The sequence below is a fragment of the Hyperoodon ampullatus genome (genome assembly GCF_949752795.1).
Source record: "Hyperoodon ampullatus genome assembly, chromosome: 13".
NCBI lineage: Eukaryota > Metazoa > Chordata > Mammalia > Artiodactyla > Ziphiidae > Hyperoodon > Hyperoodon ampullatus.
In genome coordinates, this window is record NC_136926.1 from 25,001,103 (window position 1) to 25,024,294 (window position 23,192).

General features: G+C 48.0%; 1 protein-coding gene across 1 annotated transcript in view; it reads left to right on the plus strand.

Moving 5' to 3' along the window:
• The window catches only part of SFI1 (SFI1 centrin binding protein), a gene marked incomplete at its 5' end in the record, with an annotated part of 69,867 nt that overhangs the window by 42,212 nt on the left and 4,463 nt on the right, over positions 1 to 23,192 (plus strand). Inside the window, 14 exons of the mRNA XM_079717022.1 lie at positions 14 to 84; positions 1,109 to 1,201; positions 2,866 to 2,963; positions 4,589 to 4,655; positions 7,898 to 8,028; positions 15,338 to 15,419; positions 15,737 to 15,915; positions 16,583 to 16,658; positions 17,166 to 17,261; positions 17,674 to 17,750; positions 18,586 to 18,688; positions 19,866 to 19,962; positions 22,393 to 22,553; positions 22,989 to 23,063. Coding sequence (XP_079573148.1) covers positions 14 to 84; positions 1,109 to 1,201; positions 2,866 to 2,963; positions 4,589 to 4,655; positions 7,898 to 8,028; positions 15,338 to 15,419; positions 15,737 to 15,915; positions 16,583 to 16,658; positions 17,166 to 17,261; positions 17,674 to 17,750; positions 18,586 to 18,688; positions 19,866 to 19,962; positions 22,393 to 22,553; positions 22,989 to 23,063 — 1,406 coding nt within the window. The remainder of the gene's footprint in view (positions 1 to 13; positions 85 to 1,108; positions 1,202 to 2,865; positions 2,964 to 4,588; positions 4,656 to 7,897; positions 8,029 to 15,337; positions 15,420 to 15,736; positions 15,916 to 16,582; positions 16,659 to 17,165; positions 17,262 to 17,673; positions 17,751 to 18,585; positions 18,689 to 19,865; positions 19,963 to 22,392; positions 22,554 to 22,988; positions 23,064 to 23,192) is intronic.

The window sequence follows — 23,192 nt, forward strand, 5'->3', positions numbered from 1 at the left end:
TTAACTCTGGTAGACATGCTGCTGTGCGCAGAGGCAGCTATGCGGCGGAAGGTGGCAGAAGAGCACCACAGGCGAGGCTTGCTGGTAAGGGCGCTACAGCCTCGCTCAGGCAGCCACTCCTGGGGGACCTGGCCCACATCATGCTCCATAAGTGATTCTGGTTGTGTGGATGGCTTCCATCATGAAGCCCCCTTCATTGTCATGTCCCTATTTTCATTTTGGATCAGAGATGGTGATGGTGTGGGGTCAGAGGGTTTTGGGGCTGCAAAGGAGCCTTAGAAGTGATCTAGTCCTTGGGTGTTCTACATGGCAGACCCCCTTTTTAAGTGGTGGAAACCTAGTCTTCGAAATCAATCAAAGTAGAGATGCTGTGGACAAAGCTAGGTCTGGGAAGTAGTGTCTGTTCTACCGGCTACTCTTCCCCACCTTCACCACACGAGGTGGCCTCCGAACACTTTCAGGAGCCTCTGTGGGTCCACAGAGCACGATACGAAAAGCCCTAGTTGCTTCGCTTCTGTCTCAGAAAACTGAAGCCAGGCTGTGGGGGATGTGCTTTGCTTAGTCACACGTGAGACATTTTTGACAGAGCTGGAGCCAGGCCAGCATGTCCTGCCTTTACTCCACCCCCACCCCCACCCCCAGCCACCTCTCAAAATTCCTTCTCTCCCTTCTATTTTACTCTTACAAAACTGCATTTATAATTGTGTAAGCATACACATTGACCCCACATGGCAAAAAAAAAAAAAAAAAAAAAAAACCCACCATAGGCTGGAAGTCTGTCTCTCTTCTGAGAGGCAGAGTTGATGTTTTGACCTTTGTCTGGTGTTTTCATCTGGGTCACAGGGACCTCTCCTGGTCAGAGGTGCGGGTGTGTTTGTTCCTGTGCAGTATCTGTGGACGGCAGGGAGTAGTCCCACAGCTAGTTATTAAGTGTCTACTGTGCAGGCTGGCTTGTATCAGGCTCTCAGTTGAATCTCAAAACAGAGAAACACTCTGGGACATGGGAGCAGCTGTGAACAGCTACTACTGAGCTTCTTGCCACCCTCTTGGGCATTGCTCTTATTGTTACAGACACACCACTGATTTGTGTCCATTCTTCTTTTCACAGCATTTTTGCTTTAGAGCCCTAAAAGACAATGTGGCCCGTGCCCATCTCCAACGAATAAGAAGGAATCTTGCTCACCAGCAACATGATGTCACGGTGAGAGTCCTCTTCTGTATCAAGGCACCTCTTCTGATGGCCATTCTCTTTTCCTTTTAACCTTTGTGCTTAGAGGTTTGTTCGGACCTTTAGACTCCAGATCCTTAGTGTCCATTTTCTTTAGTAATCTATGCCAGAGGCTAGAGAAACTCTTATTCTTCTCTTGTTTAATCCCATTTTTTTTATCTGTTTGCTAAAAAAATTGATAGTTGTATCAGAGGTCAGGGACTGTGGATTCCAACCTTGACCTAGGGAATACACTTTAAGTCTTGCATTCCAGGAGGCTTTGGTTATGTTTGCACTGTGAGTCTGTTGTCTTCAGTGGTTAAATTTACTTGAGGGCAACAAACATTCTATCTCCACCTGTAGATTGTGTTTCTGAGTGTAGGAGAAAGGGGCATTCTAATTGTGAAAATGTTCAAGCATACAGAAAAATATAAAGAATAGTGTAATAAACCTCTATTTTACCATCTAAATTCAACAATTGTTAATATTTGCTTTTTTTTCCCCAAATCATTTCAAAGTAAATTACAGACATTATGACACTTTTACACCTAAACATTTCAGTATGCATTGCCCAAAAATAAGAACATTTTCCTGCATAACCACAGTATCATTATCATCCCTAACAAAATGAACAGTAATGCTCTAATATTAACCAATACCCAACCCATATTCATATTTTCCCAGTTGCCCCCAAAATGTCTTTATAGCTGTTTTATTAAAACCAGGATTCAATTAAGGATTGATGACTCACTCTACATTTGGTTATGTCTCTTAAGACTCTTAATCAATAAGTCCCCCCACCCCCACTTCTTTTGTTTAACATGTTTATTTTTAAATTGTAAAATATACAGAATTTATTGTCTTAACCATTTTTAAGTGTACAGTTCAGTGGCATTAAGTACATTCACATTATTGTGCAACCATCACCATTATCCATGTCCAGAACCTTTTTCATCTTGCAAAACTGAAACTCTGTGAATTAAACAATAACTCCCATTCTCCTTCTCCTCCCCCAGCCCCTGGCAGCCACCATTCTCCTTTCTGTCTCTTTGAATTTGACTGTTCTAGGTACCTCATATTTACAGTATTTGCCCTTTTGTGATTGGCTTATTTCACTTAGCATAACATATACTATCTTTCTTAATAACATTAACTTTTTGAAAAGGAATGCCAGTTATTTTGTACGGTCTTCCATATTCTCCAATTTTCTGTTTCCTTCTGATGTCATTTGATTTTCCTTTTTCCTGTTTAGCTCTTATAAACTAGAAGTTAGATCTAAGGGCTTGATTAGATTGAAGTTAAACACTTTTTGGCAAGACTACTTTATAGGCAGTAGTAGGTGATAAGATCAGTTTTAATTTCTAAAATGGCTTTGTCTTCCATGAGGCCCAGATTAGGAATACCTTCTTCATTCTGATTTACATAGATTTGGTAGATCCAGCTTTTTGCCTTTTATGTTGGCCCAGAATAGTTCCATATTGCTCGGCCATAATTATTTTGCAAATCTGTTATATGTTGGGTGCTCCAAATTGAGGTAATTAATGCTTTGGGGGAGCTTACAGTCTTCTGGAGTTACAGATTTGCTAACTAATGGGTCAAGAGAGATCATTTTACCTTTTGCCTTAATAAACTTCTGTTTCCTTCCTGTTTTGCTGCAGCTACTGCACAGGTTCTGGAACCTCTGGCAGTCTCAGATTGAACAGAGGGAGGAAAGTGAGCAGCTCCCCTTCCTGTGTGCTGCCTGGGACCACTACAGGTAGGGACTGTGGCCTTCAGGCTCCCCAGGGGCCCGTTGTGACTGACTGGCTGGTCTCCAGGAGTCATCATCACCCTCAGTGTGTTACTGCGGCAGATTGAGAGAGGCCCTGCTGTAAACCAGTGTTCCTGAGCTCGCCTTTTCCTTTTGGTTGATGGGATGGGAGGTAGAATGAGGACGTTTGTGCTGGTGCTCGGCCACCACTGCCTCAGTTTTCAGGTGTTAGTGATGTTCCATCTTGGAATGTAGGCATTGATAGTGTCACAGAGACGGCCCAGGCAAGTGGGTGTTTGTGGTTTGGTCTTGGAGGGTGTAGAGTGTGTCCTCAATTTTTTAGAGTTAATCATTCATTAAAATAAATAAAAGCACCACATGTCCACAAGAAAAACTCAGAATGTATAGGAAAGAAGTAGAAAGTTAAAGGCTGCCTGGACCCCTTCCTTCGACCCCTTAGTCTTACTATTCAGAGGGAAACACTATTCACTTTCTTGCTGCAAGAAATGTTCGATAGGGCTTCCCTGGTGGTTCAGTGGTTGGGAATCTGCCTAATGCAGGGGTCACGGGTTCAGGCCCTGGTCCGGGAAGATCCCACATGCCCAGAGCATGGGCCCGTGAGCCACAACTGCTGAGCCTGCGCTCTAGAGCCCGCAAGCCACAGCTACTGAAGCCTGTGCGCCTAGAGCCTGAGCTCCGCAACTAGAGAAGCCACCGCAGTGAGAAGCCAGAGCACCACAATGAAGAGTGGCCCCCGCTCGCAGCAACTAGAGAAAGCCCGCACACAGCAACGGGGACACAATGCAGCCAAAAATAAAATAAATTTAAAAAAAGAAAAGAAATGTTCGATAACCCCTCTCCCAAGAGTATAATTAACTTATTTTGCATAGTTATAGGTATGATTTGGGGGCACTTTTTTTTTTTTTGCGGTACGAGGTCCTCTCACTGTTGTGGCCTCTCCCGTTGCGGAGCACAGGCTCCGGACGCACAGGCTCAGCAGCCATGGCTCACGGGCCTAGCTGCTCCGCAGCATGTGGGATCTTCCCAGACCGGGGCACGAACGCGTGTCCCCTGCATCGGCAGGCAGACTCTCAACCACTGCGCCACCAGGGAAGCCCTGGGGCACTTTTTAATGAGTCAGTGAGAATCACAATATTTAACTGAGTCAATTTGGAGTTGTCAGGATGTATCATTATTCTAAATGCTGGTTTACAAAACTGAATGTGGTTCTCACTCTCAGTATCACTGTGTGAAAGCATGTCACAGACCCAGGTGGTCCTAAACAGGCCCCAGAGTTTGGCCGTAAAATCAGAAAATTCAGGATATTTGGGGGATTTCATACATATTACCTGAGTTCCAGAGACACTGTGCTTGGTGGTCTAATTACCTTTACAAGAAAGTTGTCAAATTTTGAGGGCAAGCCACAGTCCAAAATCAGGGTGGGGGTTTGGCAGATTTCATGTCAGAAAACAGGTTCTTATTTCCCTTAGAATGAAACCCCTGAGGTGCCTTTAACGCTCAAGATGTACCTATGCCCAGATTTACCTTCCTTAAAATCAAAACAAAATTCTGAAAACCTGACACCTGAAAGTGGGAGGGCAGTTACCTTGGTGTTGTGTGTTTCATTTCAGAATAACATTGCTACGCAAGTGTTTCAAATTGTGGTTACAGTATACTCAGAAGAGGCGATCCCAGCAGGTATGGAGTTCCTCAGAGCAGGGAGCTCTGCTGGCTTACATTCTTGGATACGTTTGCTTTGGAAAGATTCTCGGAAAAGGCCTGTACCAAGAGGTCTGGTGTTCTGATTTGGAAGAGAGGGTACTGTGAAAAGCTCAAAGGTATCTGCCCCAGACCCCCCCAGGGATGTCAGAAAGTCTGCATAACTCCTGTCCCTTCATCTGCTTTGAAAATGCAGCTGCTCTCTGAAGGTGGTGAGTGTATCAGCCATTCCATTCACATCTTGACCCCAATTGTTGATTATGTTACTCAGCCAGCCCCTCTTGAGACCTTCAGGAGATGTTGGGGAAGGTGCAGAGCCTGAGCGCCATATCCTAGAGCTAAACGGTGTGAGACCCAGGTGCCCACAGTGGTGGGAGGAGGCGGGGGTCAGGCTGAGGGATTAATGAAGGCAGGTAGAGAAAGACGGATTCAGTTCCATTTAAGAAAGACTTACTGAGCGGCTGCTATGCCTTAGATGCCAGACCAAGAACTGAGGATACAGCTGTGATGCAAAGCAGACAAAGTTCCTGCTCTCGGGGGGCTTGTAGTTTAGCCCCAGGGTGGCTCTAATGATGGCAGGTGGCCGTCTGGAGCGCTGAACCGAGAAGGATTTTCCAGGCCACATTCAGGCGCAGGGGAGTGTGTGTTCAACTGATGATGTCCGCACAGGCCTTGCAGTGGGAGGTGGACTACGCAGGCCTCTGTTTGGCCGTCCCCGCGGTGGAACGGGGAGGACACGAACGAAGCTCCTCCTGGTTATTTTTGTGCTGTCCTCTCCACCCCCTCCTCTCTCTGCTGCTCGAGTCTAACAGTGAATCTAAAGAGTTTGGCTGGTTCCTCAGTCTGGGGAGGCGTACAGACTCCTTTGGGAGCTGGTTCTGTCTGCTTCTCTCCCCATTCCTGTTACCGCTCTGCCCCTTCACAGCTGCACTCAGTCAAGCTGCTGGTCCTTCCCTGAATTTTCTCTGCGAGCTCCTGCTTCCCAATCTGCCTGCTGCCCTTTCAGCTCAGGTGTCACCTCTTCCCCCTGCTCCACCCCTCGTGCAGCTTTCTCATAGCATGTTGGTGGCTGGCCTCCCTCCCTGCCAGGCTGGGGGCTCCTTGAGGGTACAGCCTGTCCTGCCTCATTCTTCTCCTGAACTGTTGACAAAGGGTAGCTGCTGACTAGTATTTGGATGAGTGAATGAACACAGGAGTGAACAAACAGATGAGCTGCCGGTGATTGCTTCAGAGTTTTCCCCAAGGATCACCACAGTTCTTGGTGTTTGGATGGGGCTAACCCAGGGCATGGCTTGTTTTTGTGTCACCTTTGCCTTCCACACCTAGAAAATGTTTAGAATTGGTACATTCTTTCACGTCCCTTTGGATTATGTGGCTGTTTCGGAAAGGACATTGCCACTGGGTCTCTTAAGCTCATTGAATGCAAGCACAACAGAATGTGAAGAAGGAGCCCTTTTAGAAAAAGAACATGAGCCCCAGAGTTGAAAGGTTATGTTTATTCAAGGTGGAAAAGAAGCAAAGGGTCTCATTTAGTTTCTCCCTGAAAAAAGGGATCTCCTCGACCCTGGGGCCCAGCACTGGTAGAAGGTCGAGGGTCAGAGTCCTTATCTCTTACAGGGCTCCGGCACGGCCTGCACAGTGGAAGGTCTGAAAAATAGTAAGAGCCCTGCTCAGCTGTTGTTTTGTTTTGTTTTTTTTCAGCTGTTGTTTTTTAAAAAATCTTTAGCTAACAATCTGAATGTTATCTCTTGGTTTAGATATCCAAGGAGCTCATCAGTTCCTTCTATTTTAGGAAAAGATAAAAATATTATTTATTGTGGGTTTCTTTCTATTTAAAAAGTAATATATAAAGAATGGCAAGAATGTTTGCTAATTGTTGAAGCTGGGCAATAAGTTTGAGGGGATTCATTATACTATTGCTTCTACTCTTGTTTACATTTGAAAATGCCCATAAGCAATATGTAGACATCACAGAAAATTTGGGAAGTATAGGAAGACATAAAGAAGAAAAAATTAAAATACCCATAATCCTGCCTCTTAAGATGACATTTGATGAGTAAACCTCATATTTTTTTTCCTCTGTGTGGGTAGGAATGTGTGTACCCATGTATTCACAAACACACACATAGGCATGCTGTTTAGTTTTCTATTGCTCTGTAAAAAACTCACCCCAAACTCAGTGGCTTAAAACAACTACCATTTTATTATGCTTAAGGATTTTGTGGGTCAAAAATTGAGACAGGACGTAGCAAGGATGGCTGGTCTCTGCTCTGTGATTACTGGGACCTCCACTGGGAAGATTCTAGCGGCAGGGGGTTAGAGTCTTCTCGAAGTTTCTTCACTTACAAGTCTGGTTCCTGGGCTGGAATGACTTGAAGATGGGGCTCTACTGGGACTATTAACCAGAGTGCCTGCATATGACTTCTCCAAGAGGCTTGGGCTTCCTTACAGCATGGTGGCCCCTGGGTAGTCAGACTTCCTGTGTTGCAGCTCAGGGCTACAAAAGTGAGTGTTCCAGTGAACAAGACAAAAGCTATGTGGCCCTTTAAGACCTAGCCTAGGAAGTCACTTAGTGTCACTTTCGCCATACTCTAGTGGTCAAAGTAGTCACTGTCCACCCAGATTCAAGGGAAGGAGGATGAAAGAATTTGCAGTCCTGTTTTAAAAGCTGCCACACGTGTATATGCTTTTCCTCCCAAGTTTTGGATCATGGAGGCATATATAGTCTTATGTCAGTTGTCTGTCTTCTTACTAATGTATCAGTGAAATTTATAATAAAGTACAAATTTAAATAATCTGTACTACAAATAAACATTATAAACAAAATCAAAAGATATTTTACAGGGTAGGAACAAAATTCATAACACACGAGACAAAGGACTAATAAATTTAAGGTTGAAAAAGCCCATATATGTCAGAGTTAAAATGCTGACAATCAGTAAAACGGGCAGTGAGGATGACCACTTAGGCCATAGGAAAAATGTTTAGATAAATATATATCTATACACACACATACATAGACAAATGTATAAAGAGATGCTTAACTCACTTTTAATTAAAGGGAAGCATTTTCACCTGTCATGTTGGCAAAGATTAGAAATGATTTTCATTTAAAAAAATGTTTGTGTAGGAAGCAACCCTTCCTCGAGAGTGTGACCCTGAAAGGTCTTTTTCTGTTTAATGTAAAGTACAAATAAAGGTCATTCATTGTTTTACTTCAGCTGTTGCAGGCCAGAGCAGACAGTCACTTTCAGCGGAGAGCCCTCCCTGGGGCCTTCCAGGCATGGAGAAGGCTCTGGCAGTGGCACCAGCAGGAGCGAGTCCTCTATGCCAGAGCAGCACGCTTTCACAGGTACACCGTGCGGCTCCTGTCTGCCCTGGGCCAGGCGTCTCAGGTCCAGTTCTGCCACCCACATAGCCATTTGCTTTGTTTCTTAGCCTGCCAGTCCCCTAGACCCTGGTTCTTCCTTGATTTTCAATAATGTGGACTCTTTGAGCTCATCTAGCAGAAAAAGACAGTCACTGTTTCCCCTGGGAAAACTTGTGTCTATCTGTGTAGCAAGTGCTTTCAGAACAGCCCTGGTTTTATGCCCGTTCCCTCGTTACAAGCCACAGTGAGCTGCATTAAAGCTGCCCGTTAGCTTTCTGGATCAGAGTGTGGTTGGACCTTGCATCGCCTTGGCAGGCTTTCTTGAGCGTGATTTCCCTGAAACGCTTGGTTCCTGTTCTGCTAGACCTGGCTTTTTGAAGTCTTGAAATTATCATTGTCAACAAAATTAGAACGGGCAAGGAGCAGAGCTCCATCCTTTTAGCTCTCACAGGGGCAAACTTGCCCAGAGCCAGGTCCGTGCTACCTATTGGTGGAATGTCATGAAGAGATTATTAATGACTAACTGTTGGCCACTGTGATGGGTGCAGTGTGATGGGAAAAAGGAAAATATAGAAGCTCACTTGCCTGTGGTATTGTCATCTTCACTAATACCTTCCTTCTCACAGCAGTCCTGAGAGAACAGGTTCAAAGTGATAAATGACTCACCCTTGTAACAACCATTAAATGGCAGAGCCAGGGTTTACGTTCAGTCTTCCTGATTCCAAAGTCCAAGTACTTGCTACTGGATCAAGAGGAATATCTTTCTGATGACTGGGTAGGAACTTTAAATCTTGGTGAGGAGGAGAGACTGATATACAAGGGACAGTTGAAGAACAATCCAAGAGAAGAGACCCATGTGTCCTCAATGGTGTCAGCACAAGTTCTTCCAGAGCTCAGAGCTGGTGCTGAGGGAAGTGCCCTGGGGAGGCTCTCTGTGAGCTGGGGGTGAGGATGGCTGGCGGGATGAGGAGGGCCAGACTGAGGGGCTGCCTGCTCCTACAGGTAGATGATGGACAGGTGTTTGAGCAGGTGCATGGAACTAGTACGTTGACAGTTTGGGATTTTGCCCTGAGGACAGTGTGCATCAATTTAGGACAGTGAAACAAGGGGGAGGGACATGCATTGGGAGAAGTTGCAGTGAACTTGGCTTTGGAGGACTCTGAACGCTGGTTTGAGAGAATCAGCCAGAACCCCGGGCTCCTTACATGAAGTTCAAGATGTTTCTAGGGGGTGGCCACAAGGAAAAGTGGCTGACGTGGGCTAGCGCTTACCTCTGCCCCCGCCCCTGCAGAGAGCAGCTGCGCCTTTCCTTAGCTCCTGTGTTGAGGTCTAGTGTAAGATTCATTCAAAAAATGGCTTCACTATGAAAACACACACATACACACCCCTTTGTTTTCTTTACAAATGAGTCATGTTTGGTTCTATTGCTTTTTTGTATTTTGGCATGTTGTGGGGACCAGAAATTGAGGGTACCTTCAAAGCAGCCAAGAGGAGCTCCTAGAAGAGGGCTTTTGCTGGGGGGCAGGCATGGGTGAGTTTAGAACCATCACTTGAGACAAAAGGGTGGAAGGTGAATCAGAGGCAGGAAGTAGCACAGAGGCTTGAAGGATGGCGAAGAGGATCTAGGCGTTATCTTTTTCGGGTTTAGTGAGATCTTTTTAGAAAAGTTAGTTTTTCAGGTTCCCACCTTCCTGGTTCACAAGAAGGCAGAGTGATTGAGAACCTGGCCTAGAAGCCGACAGGCCTGACCGAGTTCAGACCCTTGCTCCATGCTTGCCAGCTCTGTGACCCTCTGTGACAAGTCACTCAGTCTCTCTGAGCCCCAGTTTCCTCAAGTTTAAAATGGAGATGATTTGATGATAGTCCTTATCTCACAGGGTTGTCATGAAAACTAAGTGGGATAATCCATGTAAAATACAAGCAGAGTGCCCAGCATAAAATATTAACTGTCCCCTGACCCCTAGAATTGATTTGTGACTCTTAGGGTAAATTAATATCCATAGGTTTGGTTTGGAGTTTAGCAAATCAAAGTTCTAAATAAATGTGTATGTTCTATCTTTCCATAATCCTTAGGGTATTTTAAAAAATATTTTAGGAATACGGATGGAATTTATGGTGGAATCTCATGAATTATGAATAAAAATGGTAGTTTGTTAACCTGCCAGTGAAATATTATACTGAGAATGAGACAAGACTCGTTTGCCTTTTTTTTTTTAATTGAGCTAAAATTTACATACAGTGAAAGGTACAGATGTTAAGTAAAGAGATTGATGCGTTTTTACAAATTACATCTCTGGATAATCAACACCCCAGTCAAGATACGGAACATTTCCGTCACCCCAGAAAGTTCCTTCAAGCCCTTTTCCAGCCAGTTCCTATCCTGCATAAATAACCACTGTTCTGATTTCTGGCATTCTAGGTTAATTTTGCATGGTTTTGAACTTTGTACAGTGGGATCATGCAGTACGTACTCTATTGTGTCTGCAAGTCTTTTAAAGTTCAGCGTAATGTTTTTGAGATTGTGCCAGGTTGTTGCATGTATCTGTAGCTGTTTTTTATTTGCCGAGTAGTATTCTACTGTATGAATCTAAGACAGTATTTTGATCCATTTTAACAGAGGAGTTGTTTCCAGTTTGAGGCCATTATGCGTAAGGCTGCCGTGAACATTTGTTTTAGTGGAATATGTTTTCATTTCTCTTGGGTAGACACCAAGAAGTAGACTTCTGGATCAGGGGTGGGTTTATGCTTAATCTTACAGGTGGTTGCATCATTTTATGCTCCCACCAGCACATCTGAGAATTCTGGCTGCTCCACATCCTCACCAACTTTGTTTTTGACAGTCTTTTTAACTTAGCCCTTACGGTGGGTGTGGAGTGCTGTCTCATTTTCCTGACGACTAATGATTGTCCAGCATTTCTTTAAAGCCTAATGAGCCAGGAACGGAAGCCTCTGTAATTTGACCAAGTCAGATTGATTGCCAGGAAGGAGGGAATTCCAGAGGAACTCTGGAATGCTGCTGTACCTGAGGGAAGGGAATTTGTAACATTTGGGCTCCCACTGAAGGAACTGAGGAGACTCTAAGAGAAACAGGGATCTGTTCTGGATTGATTGCTGTTTCTGAGGCAAGTTGAGGGAGGGACTCACTAGGGAGAGCTGTCATGAGTATCCTCAGGAGTGAATGGACATAGCAAAGCTTGTCTGGGGCATCACTGGTGAGGAAGCAATAACCACCCAAAGAGGGGGTCCTTGTGGCATCTTGCATGACGTTGGGAGAAACAGTGTTTCTTTGCAGTTGGCTTTCTGTGTGACTGATGAATGGTAGAGCTGTTCTTCTTTTCAGTCTGAGCTGATTTTCATTCTTTGAATACCAGACAGGTTTTGACTCTTTCAGCCTTTATCATGTGCTTATTGACCATTTTATATCTTTTGTGAAGTGTCTGTTCAAGTCTTTTTCCTCGCTTTTTAAAAAATTGGGTTATATGTCTTTTTAAAATTCTTATTGATTTGTAGAAGTTTTTAAAAAATATATTCTGGTTCGTATTATTTCTTTTATTGGACTGGGTATTAAAAATATTTTCTTCCAGTGTGTGGCTTGCTTTTCCATTTTTTAACAGTATTTTTTTAAATTGAGAGCATAATAGGTGTTTATATATGTACTGAAATGAATTAATAGTTGTTGGGTTTTTTTGATGAGTGGAAGTGTTTAATTTCGATACAGTCCAGGGGAACTTTCCTGGTGGTCCAGTGGTTAAGACTCTGTGCTTCCAATGCAGGGGGCCCAGGTTCAATTCCTGGTCAGGGAACTAAGATCCCACATGCTGCACAGTATGGCCAAAAAAAAGAAATTAAAAATAATAATAATAAAAATAAAAAGTAGAAAAATTATATTGTGGTGGTTTAAAAATTTTTTTGATATAGTCCATTTCCTCAGTTTTTTTCTTTTATAATTAGTAATTTGGGGGTTCTCTCTAAAATAATTTACCTACTCCAAGATCTCAAAAGATATCTTCCTACATTTTCTCCAGAAGCTTTATAGTTTTAGCATTTACATTTAGGTCTGTGATCATCTTGAATTTTTTTCTGCATATAGTATGAGGTAGGAGTCAAGGATTTTTTTTTTTTCTGTTCTTCAGTTTTTTCCAGCACCATTTCTTTATCTTTTTACTATTTATTTATTTATTCATTCATTCATGCATGCATGCATGCTGCGCCAGGTCTTAGTTGTGGCACACAGGATCTTTGTTGTGGCATGCGGACTTCTTAGTTGCGGCTTGCGGACTTCTTAGTTGCGGCATGAGGACTTCTTAGTTGCGGCTTGCGGACTCTTAGTTGCGGCATGCAGTCCAGCACCATTTCTTGAGAAGATTTGCATTCCCCCATTGAATTGCCTTGGCACGTTTGTTGAAAATCAATTGGCCATATATGTTTGTATCTATTTCTGGACTTTCTTTTCTGTTTCATTTATCTATGTGTTTAATGTGTTTATTCTTATGCCATTAAGATACTATCTTGATTACTGTACCTTTATAGCAGGTTTTGAAATCAGTTTATTCTTCCTGGGATTTTGTTTGGAATCACACTGAATCTGTATAGATCAATTTAGGGGAGATTGGATATCTTAACCATATTGAGATTTCCCATAAAAAGAACTTGGTACATCCTCCATTTATGTAGGTTTTCTTTAATTTTTCTCAGCAGTGTTTTGTAACTTTGCATTGAAGTTATGTATATATTTTGTTAAATTTATTCCTAAATATCTTATTTTTTGATGCTGTTGTAAATGGAATTACTTTTAAAATTCATTTTCTAATTGTCCTAATATATAGAAGTACAGTCGATACCTTGAGTTCCATGACCATTCTAAATTTCTAAATTCACTTACTAGTTTTAGTTCATCCTTCCTTCCTTCTTTTAAAATTGCATAGGGTTTCTGCATAAATAATCATGTCATATGTAAACAAAGGCAACTTAATTATACTTCTCAGTCTGTAGGCTTTTTTTTTCCCTCTTATTGAACTGGCTAGGATCTCCAATAAGGTATTGAATAGAAGTGATAAGAGGGTACATACTTGTCTTTTTCCCAATCTTAGGGGGAAAACAAAAGCAGTTAGTATTTCACTGTTGAGGCGTTAGCTTTTTATAGATGCCCTTTATTAGACTGAGAATGTTCCCTTCTATTCTTAGTTTTCTGACTGTTTTTATTATGAATGGTGGATAAATTTTGCCAGATGCTCTTTCCACATTACTGAGATGATCATATAGTTTTCCTGGTTTTCAAATGTTAAATCAACCTTGTATTCCTGAGACAAACCCAACTTGGTCATGATGTATTATCCATTTTACATATTATTGATTTTGGTCTGTTAATGTTTTGTTAAAATTTTTTACATGTACTTTCACGAGGGATATTGGTGTATAGTTCTCTTGTAATGTTTTGCCTTTATTTTCTGAAAGGCTTTTTAAGGTTGGTATTATTTCTTTAAATTTTTGATGGAATTTCCTAGTGAAATTATCTGGGCCTAGAGTTTCTGTTTTTGTTTTTTTGTTTTTTGCGGTACACGGGCCTCTCACTGTTGTGGCCTCTCCCGTTGCGGAGTGCAGGCTCAGCGGCCATGGCTCACGGGCCCAGCCACTCCATGGCATGTGGGATCTTCCCGGACTGGGGCATGAACCCGTGTCCCCTGCATCGGCAGGCGGACTCTCAACCACTGCGCCACCGGGGAAGCCCTGTTTTTGTTTTTTAATGAGAAGGTTTTTGATTACAGATTTCATTTTGTAAATAGATACAGAGCTACTCAGAGTTTCTTTTGTGTCAGTTTTAGTAAGCTCTGTTTTTCAAGGAATTTTTCATTCTGTCCAGGGTGTCAAATATATTGGCGTAAAGCTGTTCATAAAAGTGCCTTTTGGAACTTCCCTCGTGGCACAGTGGTTAAGAATCCACCTGCCAATGCAGGGGACACGGGTTTGAGCCCTGGTCTGGGAAGATCCCACATGCTGTGGAGCAACTAAGCCCGTGCCTCACGACTACTGAGCTTGCACTCTAGAGCCCGCAAGACACAACTGCTGAGCCCACATGCCACAACTACTGAAGCCTGCACGCCTAGAACCCATGCTCTGCAACAAGAGAAGCCACCATAATGAGAAGCAAGTATACCACAATGAAGAGTAGCCCCCACTCGCCACAACTAGAGAAAGCCTGGGCGCAGCAACAAAGACCCAATGCAGCCATAAATAAATAAATAAATAAACAAATAAATTTATATTTAAAAAGGTGCCCTTTAATGTCTATAGCATCTGGAATGATACCACCACTTTCATTCCTGATTTTGGTAATTTGTGTGTTTTCTCTTTTTTTCTTGATCAGTCTTGCTAAGAATATGTTTTTTAAAGAAGCCAACTTTTGCTAATTTTCTTGTTTATTTTTCTTAATTGATGTAAGCTCTTTATTTTGTTCTTTCTACCTACTTTAGATTTTTAGTTTGATGTAGTCCATTTGTTTATTTTTGCTTTTGTTTCTTTTGCCTGAATGAGGTGTATCCAGAAAGATATTGCTAAGACCAATGTCAGAGGTTGTACTGCCTGTGTTTTCTTCTAGGATTTTTATGGTTTCAGGTCATACATTCAAGTGTTTAATACATTTTGAGCTAATTTTTGTGTGTGCTGTAAAATAGTGGTCTAGTTTTCTTCATTTACATGTGGTTGTCCAGTTTTCTCAACACTTTTTTTTTTTTTTTTTTTTTTTGCGTTACACGGGCCTCTCACTGTTGTGGCCTCTCCCGTTGCGGAGCACAGGCTCCGGACGCGCAGGCCCAGTGGCCATGGCTCACGGGCCCAGCTGCTCTGCGGCATGTGGGATCTTTCCAGGTCGGGGCACGAACTCGTGTCCCCTGCATCAACAGGCAGACTCTCAACCACTGCGCCACCAGGGAAGCCCTGGCATCTGTTTTTTTAACTACTTCCCCCAAGAATTTGTGTAGCAGCAGCCTGGCTGCTCAGCATGGACTGGAAAGACTTTCACTGTGAGCATTGAGCACCACTGGTAATTCAATGTGGGGTGGATGAAGAAATAGGGTCTCAAATTCTGAGTCTTTTTCGTACCGTGTGGGTGAGGCCAGAAATAACGTGGAATGTGTTGAGTCATTTGTGGGTTTTTTGTTTGTTGTCTGCTTTCCTTCCTCCCCACCTAGGCTTATTTCGCTCTTAATGGCAGTGTGTAAAAGAAAAAATCCAATTATTTGGAACTTCTCATTCTTTTGGAGTTGTCTACTCTTATTCATTTGGGTTCTTTTAGGGTGATGTTAGAGAAGCAGTTGTTTGCACTTTGGTGTCAAAAGATATCTCAGCATCGAGAACACCGCTTGGCAGAGAGAATGGTAAGTGGTTCTCCCCTAGGAGGTACTGGGACCGGGAGGACTTGCTTCAAGCCTTTGCACTCACTGCCTCCCCTCCTAGGACGCTATCCAGACCCAGACCCACCCTGAAGGGCAACCTGCCTGTGACCAGGACTCATGAGGCAGGGGCAGGGTCTGGGCATTTGTTTCCTTTGTCAGTGGAGTTTACAGATGGCTCCTGGGCCAGAGCAGCTCCTGCACATCCAGTTCTTCTGCTTTGGTCATCGTTTGTGGCCTGCAGACTCCCTGGCTTCTGTATCGCCTCCTACTTGACCCATTCTGATCTCTCCCTACCGCAGGCCATACTCCACGCAGAGCGGCAGTTTCTGCGGAGGTCCTGGTCCACGTGGTGCCAGCAAGCAGCAGCACATCGCCTGCAGTGGCAGCGACAAGCAGTGGCCTGTGCCCACCACCGCCTCAGGTGGCTCAGGAAGGCCTTCTATGTCTGGAGAGAGAGTGCCCAAGGGCTCAGAACAGAGTGAGTGGCCGCTTCTGCCTTTGAAGCCCTTCCCAGCTCAGGGCAGCTTTGACTGTAGTAGCAGCGCTGAGCATCAGTCTGAGGGGTCGTGTTAGCCTAGACTCTGGTCTTAAGTTCTGGAAATTCAACTTGAAACAGTCTAAGCAAAACCAGGGCTGTAGGGAGAGGCTCCTGGGGCATCACATGGATCTCTGGGCTCAGAAACTCGGCTGGTCAGACGTGCCTATGTATCTTAGGTCCTGTCCATCAGCTACATCCTGCTCACTGATTTGGGCCCATTCGAAGCAACTGTGCCCAGGGACAGGTCGTGGCAGTTTTTACCTCGCCATGTGGTTAGGGGCCAGGGCAGGTGCCCCTGTGTTCCCTGCCTTGGTTCCTCTCTAGATCTACTTCATGCTCTGAGGGTCTCTCACCTCTCAAACTCTGGCCACATTTAACCTCCTCCTCAGTTACCTATTACCACACGAATACAGAGCCCTGTGAAGTTGTCCACAGAAATTTGATTTTATGTGTGCTTTTCTGGGTGGAGAACCTAAATCCTTTGGCAGCTCTTCTGAAAGGGTCTTGGTTCCCGTCCATGTTGAAGAACCACTGAGCAGGGGCCAGGGGCTGCGAAGGGGTGCCCCTCGAGAGGGGCCTGGGTTGAGCACTGACTGTCTCCCCACAGGAGGACGGGCAGGGCACGGGCTGCACGGTTCCACGCGGCACAGCTCCTGTGTTGGGCCTGGAGCAGGTGGAAGGAGGTGAGGCTTTGGCACAGGTGCGGCCCGCGTGGGGTTGTGGGCAGGTGGAGCCGTGTGTCAGGCTGACTCAGGGTGAACATACGGTCTCCTCCACGGTCCCTTGGAAACCACCTGCCTCTGAGTGTGGGGAGGAGGCCAGGGTGCAGGTGCAGTGCTCACCTGGTTTCATGAGATGATTGGCTCACAGTTCCGTGTTCTGTTAGCTGCCAGGCTGTTGTTCCATAACGCTCTGAATTTAAAGTTCCTGGTCTAACTGGTCACAGGCATCCTCTTCAGGATGAAAAATGTTAAAGCTGAAATTGGTTAGCGTTTACCCGCAGCCAGGCACTTGCTCCCTATGAGCCTCACAGGCCCCTAAGAGGAGCATGTTTATAGAGGCGGATGCTGGGGCTCGGAGGTTAATAAGCACCTTGCCCAAGCTCCCCCAAACGAAGTGTGAAACAGAGGCACGTCCGAGCCCTCCTCGGCCCCGGGCCCACAGCGGCCAGCTGTCTCCTGTGTCCGCAGCGCCTGGCCCTGCACAGTGCCGAGCAGCAGAAGCTGATGCGAGCCGACCTGCATCGCCAGCACACCTTGCTGTACAGGGCGCTGCAGACCTGGGGGGTAGGAGAAGCTGCTTTCCTCCAAATCTCCTTGCCTGGTAGGGAGGGGGGTTCTGGAGGCTTTGTTTCCCTTCCTTGTTCTTCCTGCCTCTCCCAAAACAGAGTAGTAATTCCACAAGACTCAGGGCAAGTGCCCTGGCCAGTGGGTCTTACACTGCAGAGCTAAGTTCTCCCATCCTTGCCTGGGGTACCAGCCTTACCACCAGGGGGGCTCCTTGTCAGGGGTCCAGTGGTTGGACTCACCAGGTGAGAGCTTAGCAAGTCCTCTCCCTGTTGTTGGGTGGGCTCCTGCCCACTCCCCGCCCTCTGTGGTGAGCGCTCTGGGCATCACAGCCCCTGCACCTCTGCGGCTGCCTGAGAGTGGGGAGTGGTGTGGGCCTGGGGCAGCCTCCAGTCCTCCTGGTCGTCTGCAGGTTTACCAGAGCCGGGTGCGGAGCGTCCTTCAGGAGGTGGCAGCCAGGGAGAGCCAGCACGAGAGGCGGCTGCTGCGGTGAGTCTCCATGGCCCCAGCCCAGCCTGAGGAACAGGGAACAGACTACAGACCCGGATGGGTTGGGGGCCCTAACGAGGGCCAGGCGATGGGGCCTGGCTGCCTCGTGCTGCTCAGAGCGTGGCTTTGGCTTTTCCACAGCAAGCACCGTTCCCTGGGCCCCTCATGTCTTGCCACCCGCACTGTGTGCAGAGCCAGGCCTCTGGGAAGCAGCTGCACCATCTCCTGCGTGTCTCACTCGTCTGAGCGCCTCTCCCTGCCCAGTTCAGACCTGCAGGATTCGCCTTTTCACCTCCTCTCAGCTCCCAGTCAGTCCCCCCACCCCCGGCTCTCCAGGCCTTTCTCCCAGCCTCTGGGACCATCTGTGTCTCTCACACCCGTGGACTCACTTATACCCCTCGGCTCCACTGCCTCCAAAGCCTGTCCCGCAGCTCCTGCTGAGCCAACCTCTACCCTACTCCCTCCCTCATTTCCGCTCTTTCTTTTCATGCCTCTGTGTTTGTTTAGCACATGCTGTTCCAGGCTGCCCATGCCCTTCCTCCATTTTCCCCATCTCCACCTCTCTTATCATGGATGCATCACCTGTGTCACCGTCACCTGGAAACGGCTTAGTGTTCCCTGTGGTGTGTGAATGCACGAGGCTGCAGTGCCTGTGGTGCTCCCACGGTACCTGCACAGAGCAGCTCAGCCTTGTGCGGTGTGTGCAGTTTCAACGTAAATGTGGCTGTCAGCACGACAGATACACTTGGGCATGGGGAGACCTGGATTCAGGACCGGGCTGAAGAGCCTCGCACTGTTCACACCCATATCACTCTGTTCCCCCATGTACCCGCAGGGGTGCATTACGTCGCTGGAGAGAGAATGCCGTGGCCCAAGCGGACGAAGCAAAGAAAGCCTCTCGAGCAGCAGCTCACTCCAGAAGGACCCTGTGCTCCAAGGTGGGCCCTGGCAAGCCAGCTGGCCGCCAGGGGGTGGGGGCCGTGTTCCTGTGAAGGGGTGACGTTGGGGGTGGCTGTGGAGGTTTGAGCTGAATGAGGAGCCTAGAAAACGAGATGGCTCCCTTCTCCAGCACACACAGCTGTGCCCGCAGGTGGGTTTCTTCACTTGTTTATTGTACTGAAGTATGAACCAATATCCATTAAAACAAAAGCATGGCATGTAGTGAGTATGAACCAGCTCTTACCAGAACCAGTATTTCCCACACACGTGGAGTTTTCCGCTGGGACAAATCCTGTAAGTCACCACACCTCTGTCCCTTCGTGTCGGCACAGGATGCTTGGGTGCCCCCCTTCCCCGATCCTGCTCATCGGCCTCGCGGGATTCGTGGCTGTGCTGGCTTTCCGTAGAGCATGCAGGAATGTGAGGTCATTGGTTATTGTCGCTGGGAAGTGGCCCCCAAAATGCCACTTGGTGTGGCCTGGGCCCACGTGCTGGGGGAGGGACATGGCTATGAGAAGAAGACGTGTCACTAGACAGGAGACTCAAATGACATGACAGAGGTGGTCCCTGGACTCTGGGGTGTTTTAGAAGAAAGCAGTTTGCTGGGAGCCCCGCACTGGCGGCCGAGACTGTGCTCACAGCTTGGGAGCCTCCACAGATGTGTTAATTACACATGGTCAGGGCGCAGACTGCTCTCAGGAACACTCCGAGGCCAGCATGTGTGTCCCCTCCCCTAGAAGGACGGTCAGGACTCTGCTTGGCTTCAGGGCTCAGAAGGGAGGAGGCCTTTGTGGGGGGATGGAGTTCGTGACTGTTTGGGGAGCGGGCATCCCGTGTTCTGCTACTGTGATTTCATATGTACCTCATATGTGAAAGTGCGTGAAACGTAAGGCTTCCACTTAACAAATAGTAGAATGAAAGCCCACGTGAGGACTTGACTTCTTCGTGGCATGGTATGAAGTTTAGCTCCTCTGGTCCCGTCTCCTAAGATACAGGGCCTCCAGCGAGGGTGCTGGGCATGGTTGCCTGCCATCTGCGTGGACGGCAGGCGCTTCCTGGAACGTGTGTGAGCGCCGTACGCCTGGCCTCATTCCACGAGGAGCCACCTGCAGAGCTGGGGTGACCCCGGGGAGTCGGGACATGCCGTGATCACCCCTCTATTCTTCTGCCCCTTAGGTCCTGATCGCATGGCGGGAGGCAGTGTCAGTGCAGATATACTACCGACAGCAGGAGGGCCAGGCTGTCAGGGATGCCCAGGTGGCGCTGAATAGGGGTAAGCGGGCCCGGAAGCTGAGGAGAGGCCTGTGAAGGACACAGATTTCTTTATTCTCCCAAGGTGCTTCCCCTCAGTCTCTGTCTCTTTCTCATGTGTATTAGCTTCCTGTTGCTGAGGTAACCAAGGACCATAGACTTTAAAACAACAGAAAATTGTTCTCTGAGTCCAAACTCGGGTGTTGGCAGGGCTGTGCTCCCTCCGAAGGCTCTAGGGGAGGCCCCTTTCCTGCCTTGTCCAACTTCTGATGGCTCCCGGCAATCCTTGCTGTTCCTCAGGTTGTAGACAGGTCACTCCAGCCTCGGCCCTATTGTCACGTGGCTGTCTTCCCTGTGTATGTGTGTCTCTCCTTAGAAGGACACCAGTCACACGGGATTAAGGGCCCAGCCCCAGCCCACTTCAGCTGTCAGTTACTGCACTGCACCGACCCTCTGCCCAAATAACATCAGCTCTGAGGTTCCAGGATGGACGTGAACTTGGTAGGGAGTAACTAACTATTCAGTCCAGATACATCTTCACTTTCTCTTCCCAACTGATTGCCAACCAGTTTTTATTAAAATGAAAGGCCAAGGCTTGAGACCTACAGAGAAATGCAGACACGGAGCTGGAACGGGGGACTTGGGGGTTGCCGGGTGGGGCGCTTTGATGGGAAGGCGGCGGCTGCTTGTCAGGTCAGCCCCGTCGTGTCAGAGTCCGCTTCCTTGCCCGTTTAGGGAGCAGGGACTTGCCTGGTTGGCCCCAGGTAGTCCCGTGACCTGCTGTACAAACAGCCTGGGAAACGGTCCAGATGGAGCCTCTGTTCAAGAGACGTGTGGAAACAGAGGCCCTTGGCTCTGCTGCGGGGAGTCTGATGCTCTAAAGAGGCAGCTCCTATTAGAATAAATGAGAAAACAAATGGAAATGGTTTAAATCAGACCAGAGAGAAAACGGACCAACTTGTTAAATTGGCTTAATAGCATTTGTTCCAGGACAATCCACTTAGGTTTGGTTCTGACTAGTTCTTGTGTTGATGAACACAGATCCTGCTTCCCCCTGAATGGAATCCTGGGGTCCAGAATCCCGCACCTGGTCTGCCCTCAGCCTGCTTCTCTGTGTCCTCAGGCTGCCCCTCGCCCCAGAAACCAGGGCTGTGTTTCTAGTCATTCCCAGGAAAGATGCCGAGGAGCTAAGCCCGTCCCTGGTCTCTGCTTGAACCAGAGTTTTGGCACTGGCGCTGCATGGGCCTTCCAGTTTGGGTCAGGTGGCCGCGGTGGGGAGGTGACAGGCACAGGACACAGCTAAAGCTTCTTCCCTCCTCTGACCTGCGGGCGGCAGCTTTCCTTAGACAGGGTGGCAGCACGTGGCTGGCCCTGGGCTCGCTGTGTCCATTAGGGCTGGTACACAGGACTGGGGAGACCATGTGAGAAGACACCGTGTTGTCAGCACACAGCAGATGTGCAGTCAGTACCTGTGGGACCGTGTCTTGGCTTAATTAAGGCCTCTGAGTCTCAGGCACACCTTGGCTGTCCAGGGCTGGGCTAGGTGCTGCAAGAGGACAGAGTCGTGGACACTTACGCTCATCAGTGCTTGAGAGGTGCAGGCAGGGCCTCCTCTCAGCCTTGGTGTCTCCGTCTGTGGATGGGGATGATAGTATCTGCCTCTGGAGTTGATCATGAGGGTCCAGTGAGGCTAAGATATTCCCGCGTAAAGCAGGACCTGGGAAATTTCAGCACTTAGTGCTAACGCCTCCAAGCTTGTGAACGTGGCTTTCCCTGCCCACCTCTGGCAGGTCCTGGAGGACACCCCATCTTGGCCTCTGTGCCTTGGGGTCAGCTCTCTTCTGTTGTCTCTAAAAGAAACTTCTCTTGGGGCTGAAGAAGAGGAAAAAAATCAGAAGAGAGTGCTTGCTCCCTCAAGAGAGAATCTGGCGACACAGACTCAATGCAGGATGTGGCCCCTGCCTGCCTGTGGAGCTGGGGCAGGACACGGCCAGCAGACACCTTGCTTCTCCCCAGCCTGTCTCAGGCTGCCTGGGTCTCTGAGCCTCGTTTTCCTCCCTGGAATATGGGGCCACTGTCTCCCACTTCCTCACACCCAGGGTCTTTTCGTTCATGTGCCCAGCAGCATCTTGTGGGCAGCTCCGCTGGGGCCCTGGCACACCTGCGGTCGCTGTGCACAGGCTTATGGCTGGGGGCGGGGTGTCCTTGGAGGGCCCAGTGGTAAGCAGCATATCTGGTTCCAGTCAGGGTGTGCATAGTCACTGAAGGTGGGTGGCCAGAGCTCTCCTCCCAGAGTGGCTACCGTCCACACGTGGTGTCTCACCGAGTGTGGGCTGACACCCCAGTTCTGTCCCCACACAGCCTTCTCCACCCTCTAAACTTTCACCGTTGCATAGTCATCCATATATTGATACTTCCTCTAAAAGAGCAAACTGACTCCGACCCGCCTTAGGCTGTCTCAGGACCTGGTTTCGGCGCTGGAGGGACCGCAGCCGGAGCGCAGCCCAGCAGAGGATCCAGATGGAGAGGGTGGCGCAGCATTACCGCCGGCAGCTGCTGCTGCAGGCCATGGCCCAGTGGAAGGTGCACCATCTGAGCTGCATCAGGAAGAGGGTGAGGCAGACGGCAACTCCGAGTTCCCCTGTGCGGCGGGGCTGTCTGGGCCAGGAGACCGCATCGCGGGGAGGAAAGGTCTTTCCAGAAGCACTTACTGCTTCCGTTGTGGATGCTGGGTGGTTGGAGCCCTGCGGGCGCAAGGCTGCCCTTCTGGGTGTTCAGTGAAGGCTGGGGAAGCCGGCCTTCCGGGTGGAAGATGGCTCAGCAAAGAACTTGGTTCAGTGTGAACCATGCCTGTCAGAGCTGGGTGACCTACCGACACATCTGGGCACCCCTGTCTGGGGCAGGAGGCCCTTGGCTTCAACCAGGACGACTCCTGGTGGTGGGAGGATGGTTCACTTGGGCCTGGAGCCTGCACCGCCCACAGGGGCTCCGGGTGTGGGCACCTGGCTGCACCAGGCACACAGCCCCGTGTGCGCGCTCTCTCCCCAGTTTCTGCAGAGACAGGCTGCCCAACTCCTGGCCCAGACACTCAGCCGGACCTGCTTCCACCAGTGGAGACAGCAGGTGGGAGCCGTGGAGAAGCCCCTTCTCGCTCCCCCTCCTCCCGCTGCCTCCTGAGCCCACCTCTAGCTCATCATTTCTCATACCACCCTCTTCCCAGGGTTCCCCCATCCCCAGCCACCTCCTGGCACC